Source organism: Dipodomys merriami, unplaced genomic scaffold (genome assembly GCF_024711535.1).
Source record: "Dipodomys merriami isolate MVZ:Mamm:240054 unplaced genomic scaffold, mDipMer1.0.p SCAF_464, whole genome shotgun sequence".
NCBI classification, from domain to species: Eukaryota; Metazoa; Chordata; class Mammalia; order Rodentia; family Heteromyidae; genus Dipodomys; species Dipodomys merriami.
In genome coordinates this window covers 229,848-242,658 of record NW_027206029.1, presented here as the reverse complement: position 1 = coordinate 242,658, position 12,811 = coordinate 229,848, and the positions used below count along the sequence as shown (strand labels likewise).

The 12,811-nt window shown below is 37.6% G+C and overlaps 1 protein-coding gene across 1 annotated transcript in view; it reads right to left on the bottom strand.

Annotated features, from left to right (window-relative positions):
- The window catches only part of LOC138808651 (ubiquitin-conjugating enzyme E2 U-like), a 60,060-nt gene extending 48,147 nt beyond the window's left edge, over positions 1-11,913 (bottom strand). The window contains exons 1-4 of the mRNA XM_069994910.1: positions 11,479-11,913; positions 9,985-10,066; positions 8,614-8,706; positions 5,835-5,932 (exon numbers count right to left, since the gene is read on the bottom strand). Coding sequence (XP_069851011.1) covers positions 5,835-5,932; positions 8,614-8,706; positions 9,985-10,066; positions 11,479-11,544 — 339 coding nt within the window. The 5' untranslated portion in view covers positions 11,545-11,913. The remainder of the gene's footprint in view (positions 1-5,834; positions 5,933-8,613; positions 8,707-9,984; positions 10,067-11,478) is intronic.
- Between the last annotated feature and the right edge of the window lie 898 nt (positions 11,914-12,811).

Sequence of the window (12,811 nt, the reverse complement as noted above, 5' to 3'; positions counted from 1 at the left end):
ATTAATTGCATTTTTATGGAAGAGGAACTAAACACTAAGGAACGCTGAAACATTTCCATTGCATAGGGTAAAAAATAAAATCTGTTCATCTTAACAAAAGACCACATCAGATCATAGATAAACAACACATGTATGGAGGCTTGCACTCTTCACAATCATTAAATGATAATTTAGTATTCATAGCCATCTTCTATTACTGCTGTAATCACTTACCACAAATTTAGCAGCTTAAGAAAATACAAATTTATTTATTTTTAATGTACTTTATTGTTTTAGAGGTGATATACATCAAGGTTATATTTACATACATCAGGTAATAAGTACATTTTATTTTGCATAGTGTTATCTGTTCCCTCATTCTCTCCCATTCCCTCCCTCCCATCTCTACCCATAAGTTGCATAGTTCACTTTCATCAATGTTCAGTGAGCTCTACTGCTGTACTTTCTCACCCTTTTCCCTCTGATTCTGTGCCCCCCTCCTACCCTCACATAGATGTACACATGAATACACTGTATAAAAGATAAAAAAATACAGAGTCATCAGAAAAAGGAAAAAAACAAATTAAGAAAGAAGTTCATTGATTTCCCATATCTTTGGAGTTAATTTCAGTATGTATATTATATTATATACACATGAAGAGGTGCTTGGTCATTGCATCTTTGGATTCTCTCCCAAGATTATCCTCTTTTGGTTTCACTGTTCTGTGTAATTTATCACATCCCAGTGGGTTTTATATCTAACTTCTGCATATCAGGGAAAACATGAGCCATTTGTCTCTCTGAGCTTGGCTTACCTCACTTAATATGATTTGTTCTAGTTCCATCCATTTCCCTTCAAATGATGTTATCTTATTCTTTCTAATGGTTGTATATAATTCAATTGTATATAGGAACCACACCACAGTTTTTTTTGGATCCATTCATCTATTATGGGACATCTGGGCTATTGTGCATAGTATGGCAATGAACATGAGTACACAGGTGTCCTTATCGTATCCTGGCTCATGAGACTCAGAGTAGATGTCAAGGAATAGTATGGCATAGCGAAGATCTATATGAAGTTTTTTGAGGAGCCTCCAGACTGCTTTCCAGAGTGTTTGTACTAGTTTACATTCCTACAAGCAGTGCAGTAGGGTTCCCTTTCCCCACCATCCCTACCAATATTTGTTGTTAGAATTCAAAATGTTGGCCAATCTAACTGGGTTAAGATGATATCTTAGAGTTGCTTTGATTTGGAAAAATGCAAATTTATTATCTTATATTTCTGTAGCGAAAAATCCAGGATGATTGGACTAGTATCTCTTTTCCAGAACTAACAAGTCAATAGTCTAGGTGTCAGCTAGCTGGGTTTTTAATCAGGAGGTTCTGGCAGGGAGTTTCTGCTTCTAAGCTTCATACAGGGGTTGGAGGAAGGTAGTTCCTTCTAGTTTTAGGGCTGAGGTCCCCTTTTCTTGCTGGTTTTTAGCTGGGTATCTTGTCAGCCTCAGCTTTCCCAGGCTTATCTCCAGTCTTCATACCACACTCTTATGATCTCAGAGCAGTTACAGTGAGATGAAACTTCTTATGCTTGAAAACTCTTCGACCTCCCCTTCTGCCTCATTCCTTTTCCTCCTTATCTTCTCTGACTTTCCCTGCTTTCATGTGAGGAGTTCATGGCTCCTTTGTATAATCCCCAACAACATTCTTATTTTAAGATGAGCTAATTAATCACTTCAATTCTTGCACAGTAGTACCTAGATTAGTGTTTGTACCAACAACTGGAGGATGGTAGCTCACACCTGTAATCCTAGCTACTCAGGAAGCTGAGATCTGAGGATCATGGTTGGAAGCCAGTTTACCCAGGCAGGAAGTCTGTGGGACTCATCTGCAGTTAACTCCCCAAAAGCCAGAAGTGGAACTGTGGCTCAAGTGACAGAATGCTAGCCTTGAGCAGACAAAGCTAAGGGACAGTGCTCAGGCCCTGAGTTCAACCTCCAGTACTATCACACACACACATGCAAATTTCTGCCTACTACACTGTCTGTACAACTGGACTGAACAGGTGACCACAGGCAACAAAGAGTTGTTTTGCTAGGCCACAGTTTCTTGATCAGACACCTCAAAAGTTTCTTGCCCCAGTTGCAAATATTTATTCAGTAATTCAGGATTTAAACAGTTTATGTAAGAACATGCTGACTATAGAATAAACTATGGTTAAAGTTACAACTACTATAAGTACTACTACTCAAATATCTAAATGTAGTGCAGGCCAGAGTGCTAATTGTGACTTGGAAGTTAAGGAGAAGCTGGGCGTGGCGATGCGATGCATACCTACGATCCCAGCGCTTGGGGGAGCAGAGGCAGGGAGGATTGTGAGATTGAGATGAGACTGGCCTGCGTAGGGAGACTTTGTCTTCAAACAAAAGAAAACATAAAAGAACAAAATTATGGAAATCATAGCAGGCTTTTGCTAATGAGAATAATCATCTAACATCTGGTATTTAAAGGCAACAAGAATTTCCTGCTGGTACTTGAGTTTTCCTGTTTAGAAAACCCATTAGGGCCATATGTCCAAGAATATTGTGATTGCTTAAATAAGGATTCATTGGGGATTGAATTTTTATCTTTCCAAGTAGGCAAGAACGAGATGAAACTTATCTTCAGGAGCAAGCTTTTAGTCTTTTGCTGGAGAGATAATCTTACGCAGAGAGCACATCTGGTAAGGTTTATTCAGTACTCTTCTCATTAGCCACTGTGCCTAAGACCTACACCTATGATGTATACAGAGCCATTAAATGTATTTAATGATTTGGAGAGCTAGTACACGAGTGCACATTAAAATGGATAAACCAGATACCTTGCCAAAATAGTTTTTTAAAAAAGAGACCCAATTTTTAAATTATCTAAGTATGGGTATAAAGTAGTAAAAAGTTCTCCAAGAGAAAAAGAGAAACAGAAAAATTGAATTCTTCTGTGAACAGCTGTACCAATAGTTATATCCAGTTAAGAACAGCTTATGCTTTAGCACTCGTTCTATGGATGGGTGTTGATATTTACATTTGCACTGTACAGGGAGATATAAGCTTTCAAAGAAATTAAGATTGTATGGTCACCAGTGGCTCCTGCCTGTAATCCTAGTCACTCAGGAGGCCGAGATCTGAGGATCGCATTTTGAAGCCAGCCCAGGCAGGAAACTCTGTGAGACTCTTATCTCCAATAAATTACTCAAAAATGTCAGAATTGAAACTGTGGCTCATGTGGTAGAGCACTAGCCTTGAGCAAAAGAAGCTCAGCGCCCAGGCCCTGAGTTCAAGCTCCTGGACTGATACTGGTGCACGCACACGCGCGCGCGCGCGCACACACACACACACACACACACACACAGATTACAAGGAAATAACAGTAGAGTAGTTAGGGTTTTTCTTTATTATTATTAATGATTGTCTTTTCTTTAACAGAATCTTAAAAATCTTCTATGATGTGGGTATATTTGTTTCATTAATATATTAAAAAAAGAAAAATTGTGTTATCTACTGGTTTTTCATGTTATATTTGACAATGCTTTGCAGTCATTTTATTAGTGATTAACAGTAAAAACAACAACGCTATTAACTATTAACTGCTGAGTGATTTTCTTGGACCAAACATACTTCTAAGCACTTTACATTTATTAATTAATGTCAACCTCACAAATCACATGAAATAGCTACCCATGTTTCATTGCTAAAGAGTTGAGATATTGAGAGATGAAGAAACATATCCAGCGATGTCAAGTGAAAGAACTGTGAGAAGAAGAGAACAAATCTAATCTCAGAGCTCCCAATTTTCATTATATTCAATTATTCTACAGCTCAAAAACATGACCAGTTTATTCCAGATTGCCCTTACGTATTAGATTTGGGAATAATTCTGTTTTCAATGTTCTTAGAGAAGACATCAGTTCAGGTGGAAGACATAGAAATGTGTCTCCAAAGGTATCCAAAAAAGTCCACCCCAGATATCTTTATATCACTTCCTTAAAGGTTTTGCTCAGAATGTCTCTTTACCAGAACACAACTACATACAGGCAGATACTAAGTACATGTTTGTAGAAGGAATAAATGAGTTGCATATTTTTAAAAGAGTATATTTACTCACTATATTAATATAACTAGCCAGAAATTTAACTATTATTTTATTTATCATTCATAATAAGGAATAGACTTTGTATCATAATTTCCATGAGAAAATTTATTTAATTAAGTCAAATGTTTATTCCTCAAATGTTCTAATCGATCAAATGCAATAATTTATTTCCAGATATTTTGATGATAAGTAGGCTCCTAGATAGATTGCTAAGCCTAATTCAAGTAGTTAAAGCAATCACCACTAAAAGAATTAATTTTAGCCCCCAATGAGAAACTAGGGCATTAAGGGTAAGATAGAAGACAGGATGAGGGTATGTGTCTAAGAAGCACAATCACACAGGCAAAGGATGCATTTGGGAAATAGGAATCTATCTCAGAAGAGAAGATAGTCCCTGGTTTAATTATTCCCTTGGTTTGCTATGAACTCTCATAAGACAATGCTGCTAACTAGCACTGTTGGAAACACTGGAAAAAGTTGAACATTTTAAGTTGTGATCACTCAATTTGCCTGCAAAAAGGCAAGATCTGTGAGTGAAGGGAAGGTACCTTCAACAAGTAAGGTCAAAAGACAAAGAAAGCTTAAGACAATCTATAACCCAAACCATACAATTATTCTCTTCTTTGACAAAATGTATATTTGGTTTCGAAAGGCCTTAACTATCCACGTTAATGTAAAATAATGGTTTTATTCTTTAAACATTTAAGTATACATTGCACATTTTAATCTTTGTGCGTTGAATATCTTGAATGTTTCAGAGGACTAAAGAATGAATTGCCAAGTGCCAGTGGTTCACATCTCTACTCCTAACTACTCAGGAAGCTGAGGATCACAATTCATAGACAGCCAGGGCAGGAAAGTTTGTGAGATTCTTGCCTTCGATTAACAACCAAAAAGCCAGACATGGAGCTGCAACTCAAGTGTAGAGTGTCAGCCTTAAACTAAGAAATAATGTCCAGGCCCTGAGTTCAAGCCCCAATACTATTACAAAAAAGGAAGAAGCTAGGTGCTGGTGGTTTACACCTATAATCCTCACTACTCAGGAGGCTGACATCCAAGGATCTTGGTTCAAAGCCAGACTGGCATTTTATAATATCCAGTTAAGAACAGCTTATGCTTCAGCAGTCATTCTATGGAAGGGTGTTGATATTTACATTTGCACTGCACAGGGAGATACAAACTTTCAAAGAAATTAAGATTGTAAACCAGTTGCCGGTGGCTCATGCCTGTAATCCTAGTTACTCAGGAAAGTCTCCTATCTCCAAGTAGCCACCAGAAAACCTGAAGTGGTGCTGTGCCTCCAAGTGGTAGAGCATTAGCCTTGAGCAGAAAATGCTTAGGGACAGCACCTAGGCCTTGAGTTCAAGGCCCACAATCATCGTCATCATCATCAACAACAACAAAGGAAGTAAGGATGGGAAAGTAAGTGAAAGGGAAAAAGGAAAGGAAACGGAAAAGGGAAGAAAGTGGAAAAAGAAATAAAGAAAATTTTAAGCTGAGCATGGTGGCAGGCAACTAAAATCCCAGCAGGCAGAGATGGGAAAATTGAGAGGTCAAGCCATTTTGGGCTATATAATGAGACTATGTCTTAAAAACAAAAATTATCAGTCTCTGTCTCTCAGTCTTGTCTGTCTCTCACACACATAAACAATACATAACACAAAATATACACACATGCAAATACATACACAAACACAAATATATAAGCCTTATAGAAAATCTATACTTACCTGTAGTGCAAGTAAGATGCTGCTCAGTGTATAGCTTGGATTCCATCTAGCAGGGTTATCCAAAAAATCTATACTGGGCCGACCAGTATTTGGGTCCACTGTATTAAAATAATATATTGACTTATTATCAATATATACACTTAATGAAGTTATTATTTAAGACTTATTTAAAAATAAAACTAATAAATTAAGGTAAATATTGCATGTATTCTTTCTTTTATTTCTTCTCTCTATTAAGAAACACTATGCTTGTCCCAGTGCTTCTATCATGTAGTTTTAGCTGTTTCATAGGTAATTTTGTCTTTTTTTTTTTTTTTTTTTGGATCCGGTCATGGGGGCTGAACTCTGGGCCTGGGCGCTGTCCCTCAGCTCTTCAGCTCAAGGCTAGCACTCTACCATTTGAGCCACAGCGCCACTTCTGGCTTTTTTGTTTTGCCTATGTGGTGCTGAGGAATCGAACCCAGGGCCTCATGCATACAAGGCAAGTGCTCTACCACTGAACCACCTTCCCAGCCCCTCATAGGTAATTTTGTATTGTGTCAAAATAAGTTTTAAGCTGGATACTCATAGCTCAAATCTATATAACTCCAAGTACTCAGAGGACTGAGATCTGAGAACCACTGTTCAAAGCCATCTTGAGCAGTAAAGTCTGAGAGACTTTTATCTTCAATTAACCAGCAAAAAATGCTGGAAGTAGAATTGTGGCTCACGTAGTAGAGCTCTAGCCTTGAGTGGAAAAGCTAAAGGACAGCACTCAGACCATGAGTTCTCAAGTCCCCGTAATGGCATGCATGCATGCGTGTGTGTGTGTGTGTGTGTGTGCATGCTCACACACACACAAATTACAGAAAATAATAATGTATTTTTGTAAACTACATTAAAACACAAGAGAATATAAAGTAAAATATAAATGCTTCCCTGCCTGCTCCTCTTTAGTTATTACCAAGTGGTCTAAATGAACACATGTACATATAAATAACCATATTCATACAGGGTGTTTATTATATGAATGTTTTATGTTTTGTTGTTCAGAATGGCTTTTCATTCAACAATGCATTGCCAACATCTTAACTGATATAAATACTTATCCACAGAGATCTGAGCACCTGTTGTGTGCCCAGCAATAAAGATTCAAGGGATATAGAAATTACCCAAAAGTCTAGCTTTCAGAGATTTCCTTATTCTGTTTAAAGGCAATACATATCATGTAGGTTATTTCACTTAAAAAAATCTATCTTAATGAAGATGGAGATTAATAGCTTGCTTACACTTCGGGGGGGGGTCTCACAAATGTGGATTCAACCATATGAACGAGTGATCTTGTTTAAAATACACTGAACACATCTCTGGATGACTGCAGTGAAAAAAATCCTACATGTTATTAACCTATGCTAATTTAAAGATAATAAAAATATTTTCTACTCCATTTGCAAAAGTCAATTTTTCAAATCTCTGCTTGGCTACAGAGGGTTTTAAAAGTTTATGAAGTTTACGATGGCATGCTTTTCCAATAGTTTCTGGATTTTATCATGCTTAGAAGGACCTTCCTCAACAAGCCCATAAAAATTATATTAGATGGTCTTCTTTCTGAGCATTAAAAATTTTGATTTGTGATCCTTCAAGAAATCACTTTGTATATAACTTAGTGCAGAAATATTTCTTTTTTTTTTCTAAAATTTCAATTTGTTTAGTGTACCACTTTTTTAGGATAATGAAAAATCAGATCCAACTAAAATAGTGAATAGTACAAGGATGATTAAGTGCATTATTGAGCTATTTGAAATGACTTTTGAAGAACATTTAATGGTGCAGGAAAAATGCTTGTATAATTTTAAATAAAAAGGTGAGATGCAAAACCTTATATGTAATATCCCAACTACATGAAAAATGTATATAGAAAAAAGGAAACGGCAAAATGTTGAATTAGGCTTCAAGGTGACTGCCACTTCTGCCTTTTTATTTTCCTCAATGACAATCCCCACTTTTATAATTACAATCCAGTTGTTACAAAGAAACATGATTAGTAAATACTAGCACTAGAAAAACTTAGCCTTGGTTATGAAAAATCTACATGTTTTCTCTCATATGTAGAAGTTAGATGTAAAATAAAAATACATATAAAAACACAGAGAAGCCAGGCGCTGGTGGCTCATGCCTTTAATCCTAGCTACTCAGGAGGCTGTGATTTGAGTATGGAAGTTCAAAGCCAGCTGGGACAGGAAAGTCCCAGAGACCCTTATTTCCAATAAACCACTACAAAACTGGGAGTGGCACTGTGGCTCACGTGGTAGAGTGCTAGCCTTGAGTTGAAGAGCTGAAGGACAACGTCCAGGCCCAGAGTTTAAACCCCATGACTGAGAAAAACAAAAACAAAAAAGCATAGAGGATCATATGCAAATATATATAATCAAACTGTGTTCCCTGGGGTGGATTTCCAAGGTGCAACACCTTTGAATGATTAACAGTTTAACAAAATGACTATCAGGAAGGTAAAACACATTTAGTCTGAGGAAAGCAAGGGTTAAGGGAAAGGGAGAGGATGGAGAGAGGAATAGTGGGAAAATACAATTATAATACTCAATGTATATAAATGAAAATGAAACTAGGTAAACTGAGGGAATGGGTGGTGTTGGGATAGATGGGGGGAGTGAAGGCCGGGTTGACAACATTCAAGATGCATTGTACAAATGAGGTGTACATTGAATTGAAACAACTCCCTTGGTAAAACAATATAAAGATTTTTTTTAAAACATGGAAAATAATCTCATTTGGTCCTTACCATTTGGATGAAAAGGAATGGAGGTAAATTTTACAACTGGAGGCACATGGTTATATTCTGATGGAAAAGTTAATACCAATTGGAAATGCAATCCTGTGACACAGAAATATAGGTTTACCAAAATAGCATATGATTTACCTCTAACCTGATTAATACTAGAGTTTCTGCTATAGTAAAGCCTTTCCATGATTTTCTTAGGTAAGTTGCTTTATAGTGCATAGACCCCTGTGAATAGTAGAAGTGACATCTTACAACCTAATAGCATTCATTTTGGTCTTTTTCCTCCCAGCTCTTTCCATCCACTACCTGAGCCCCTCTAATGTTGCTCATATTGACTAAACTCAGCCTTCCCAGAATCTGCTGTACCCTCTTGCACCTGTAAATCTGCTTGCCTTCTTGTGAACTTGGCAAACTCTTACATATTCTTCAGTATTCAACTCAAATGGTACTTCCTTGTAAAGTCCTTCTTGATGTCTGCCATTATAACTAACCACTCTCTTTCTCTCTCTCTCTCTCTCTCTCTCTCTCTCTCTCTCTCTCTCTCTCTCTCTCTCTCTTTCTCTCTCTCTCTCTCTCTCTCTTTCTCTCTCTCTGTCTGTCTGTCTGTCTGTCTCTCTCTCTCTCTATATATATATATTCAAAATGGTAGTCAAAATTCATAGTAATACATATTATATGTTATTGTCATTATCAGCTAGTCTCCCTATCTCACTCAGGAATCTATCTTTTTAATCTGCAGATGACATAACACATGGTCACTACAGTTTATAGCCAGCCAAACAGTCTTTTCTGAGAACTTGCCTTGAGGCAATCTGGGGGAAAATCATAGAGGGGAAAATGAGAAGAAAGTAACTGTAGGATCTCAAAACCAATAGGAATTTTTATTTTTTGATCTCTTGGAAGAATGTTACAAGATATTCTTGCTTGATGTTCTTTATTGTGTTTGCTTCTTAGAAATGTAATAACATTGGATCCCAGGCATGTGGCTCAGTGGTAGAGTACTTATCTAGAATGTGTGTTGCCCTGGGTTTGGTCTTTAATACCCCCCCACCTCACATGCATACATATACCATTAAAATTTGACATATAGGCAAACACTTAAAAATTTCAATGTGTTGGCAAATGGCAAATAATATCTGAATACTTTTAAACTTCTAGAGAAAATAATATCTGAGTACTTCTAGAGAACTGATATGATGTAAACTTACACATTTAAAGAATTCCAAAAAATTATGTACTGTAATGTAACATACACATAATTATATAGATAAAATTAAATAAATATCATATATAATTACACACATTATATTAATACAAGATATTAATGGTATACAAATAAAAAAGGAATAGATTAGTTTTGAAAACATATACCTTGCCACATTGAATCCTGTAAACCTTCAATTTCAGCTTCCCATTTCAACATATCATCACTTACAGGAGAGGCAGAAATACCCTTTGATTTAAAAACAAAACCAAAGAAGACAAATTATTTATTATAGTTTTGAAAATCAGTTACCAGGTTACTTTGAATTTCAAAAACCCTAACATTTTTCTTGATTACTTACTTTTTTGTTGATGTGGGAGTTGCTATATGGTTATATGTCTATATTTCTGATGGAGGCATAGAAGGCATATACCATATATATGGTATACATATGTATATGTATATATGGCATATATGGTATATATATGTATATATGGCATATATACATATATATCATAGATATGGCATATATATACATATACATATACATACCATATTTTCTTGATCCATTTATCTCCTGAGGGGCATCTGGGTTGGTTCCATATCTTAGCTATGGTAAATAATGCTCCTAGGCTGGTCTTGAACCTGGATCCTCAGACCTCAGCCTCTTGAGTAGGTAGGATTACAGGATAAGCCACTGATGCCTGGCCTTCTTTCTTTTTAACCCTCTTATAGTAGAAGTGAAAACACCACTACTGAACTCAGAGTGCACCTGTTCAGAGCATCTGCATTCTACACCCTCGTTCTCCTGTTCTTTGCTTTGAGTACCTTCCCCTCTTTCACTCTCTTCTATAACTCAGCTATGGCACCAACGGTCACCAAAACTTCTTTGCTGTTTTTTGGAACAAAAGGGAATTGCCTTCCTCTGTGTAAATGTTGCAAGAGAGAGGGTTTTTATTTGTTATTCTGGTATAAAGGTAGTGCCTTTATACCAGAATATATATATATATATATATATATACTGTTACAGCAAGTAACAGAACACAAGAGAAAAGGTTGAGAGTCAGAAAAACCTTCTAATGGAGTCCTAGGGCCAAATCTTTATGGAAATTTTTGTAGCCTTAGGTTTTCAGTTGGATAAAATGAAATACTATTTAGTTCATAGTGGTATTTATCATTGAGAACAATCTTGCACTTAGTATGTGACAGAGCATGAAACTCAAGACTTAACTTCAAAGGTACTCAATACTGTTAGTCATTATCATCTTGAATTCATATTTATTTGTATGTGTGTGTTACTGGGGCCTGAATCTGTGTCTGAGCTTTTTGCTCAAGGCTAATGCTCTTACCACTTGAGCCACAGCTGCACTTTCAGATTTTTTGGTGGTTAATTGGAGATAAGAGTCTCATGGATTTTTCTACCCGTGGTTGGCTTCCAACCCAGATCCTCAGATCTCAGCCTCCTGCACAGCTAGTATTATAGACGTGAGCCTTCAATGCCTAGCTCTGTAGTAATGATTATTATGACCCTGATTCATCAAGTAACAATACAGTAGTAGCAAATTAGACTCCATTAGATGATTTTAAGAAGCATGGCTTTAAGCTACTTCTTAAAAAATCTTAGCTCATGAAACAAATCCTCGCACCTCCAGAGTACTTACCACGAAATTGTTCTGCCTCAGCTCTCTGAAGTCTCTTTCCAGCAAGATGTAAGTTTTACAGTACATACTAAAGCAGCGGGGTCGTCACCTGGACGCCAATGCTTCAGGTCTTGCTGCTTTCGAGTTACCTTCCGTCACCCAGTTAACTAGATGTCAACCTAAAATGCTCCCGAGATGAATAACTTCTGAGTTTGGCGCAATTTTCCTCTTCTTTTTTCTAGGAGGAAAATAGGGGTCTTAACTCATCTGTGGCGCAGCAGTCACTGCAGTGCCAGTCCACACTCCCCCGAGAAGCTTCGGTGCGCAACGGAGACACTCCCGGGCTGTTGCTGCGCGGAGAGGGCGTGAAAAGTCTAAGCCCTGGCAGGTGGTCGGGCCTCCTTCGCAGGTGTCAAGCGGACTTTTTAAACTGGGGAAAGCAAACCCGTTGCCTGGCAACAGACTTCCGTGGGAAAGGAGAAAGAAGGTAGGGGTGTGGCCGTCTCTCGTCCAATCAGCGGCGGGATGCTGGCCTCTGGTTATCACCACAGCCAATCGATGAGCAGTTTCACTTTGAAAGGCCAATAATGATGGTGTTCAGGACAAGACTCCATCCTCCCACCCCTCCCTTCCCCCCCCCCCCCCGCCCCGCCACTTCTCAGTCCACCCCCCCTCCCCCCCCCCCCCGTGGTCTCTATGTGGTCTCCTCATGTGGAGGGTCTGCGGTGGAGCCCCAGGTCCCAGGATGTGGGACACAGATACTTTCACATGAAGTAACACTGGGAGATGATCTCTTTTTTTACTTTTACACTTCTTCTTTTTTTTATTTTTATTTTTATTTTTTTAAAGTCCTTCCTACCCGACTAACAGTCTTCTAAAATGGACACCTGAAATCATTTGTCTCCTTCTCTTTTTCGTCACTTCTACCTTCTACCACTCACCATGACACGTAGCCTATATAACGTTTCATCAGCACTCAGATCACAACTTTGTCATCACTTGTCAAGCTACAGAATATCTTTTTACCGTGTTTCCTGCCTGTTGTAGAATTGTACTTAAACAAATATGTGCTCATCTAATTCTCTGCGTAAACACTTCAAGGGTTTCCTTTTACCTCTCAGCCTATTTCCATCTTCCACCTTTTAAATATGGGTTGGCTTCTAGGGATGTATAGGTACAGTGAGTGAAATCACGGGCAAATTTACATGTGTGCATTTGTATGATTATGTATGTGCTCATAGGCACACATTAGTTTTGGATTAGAATCTATGAAATTCACTAATTTTAATACTATGCATTGGCAAAAAGCTTAAGAAATCATACTGTACAGACTTAAAACTGAGCTGCTTAGCAT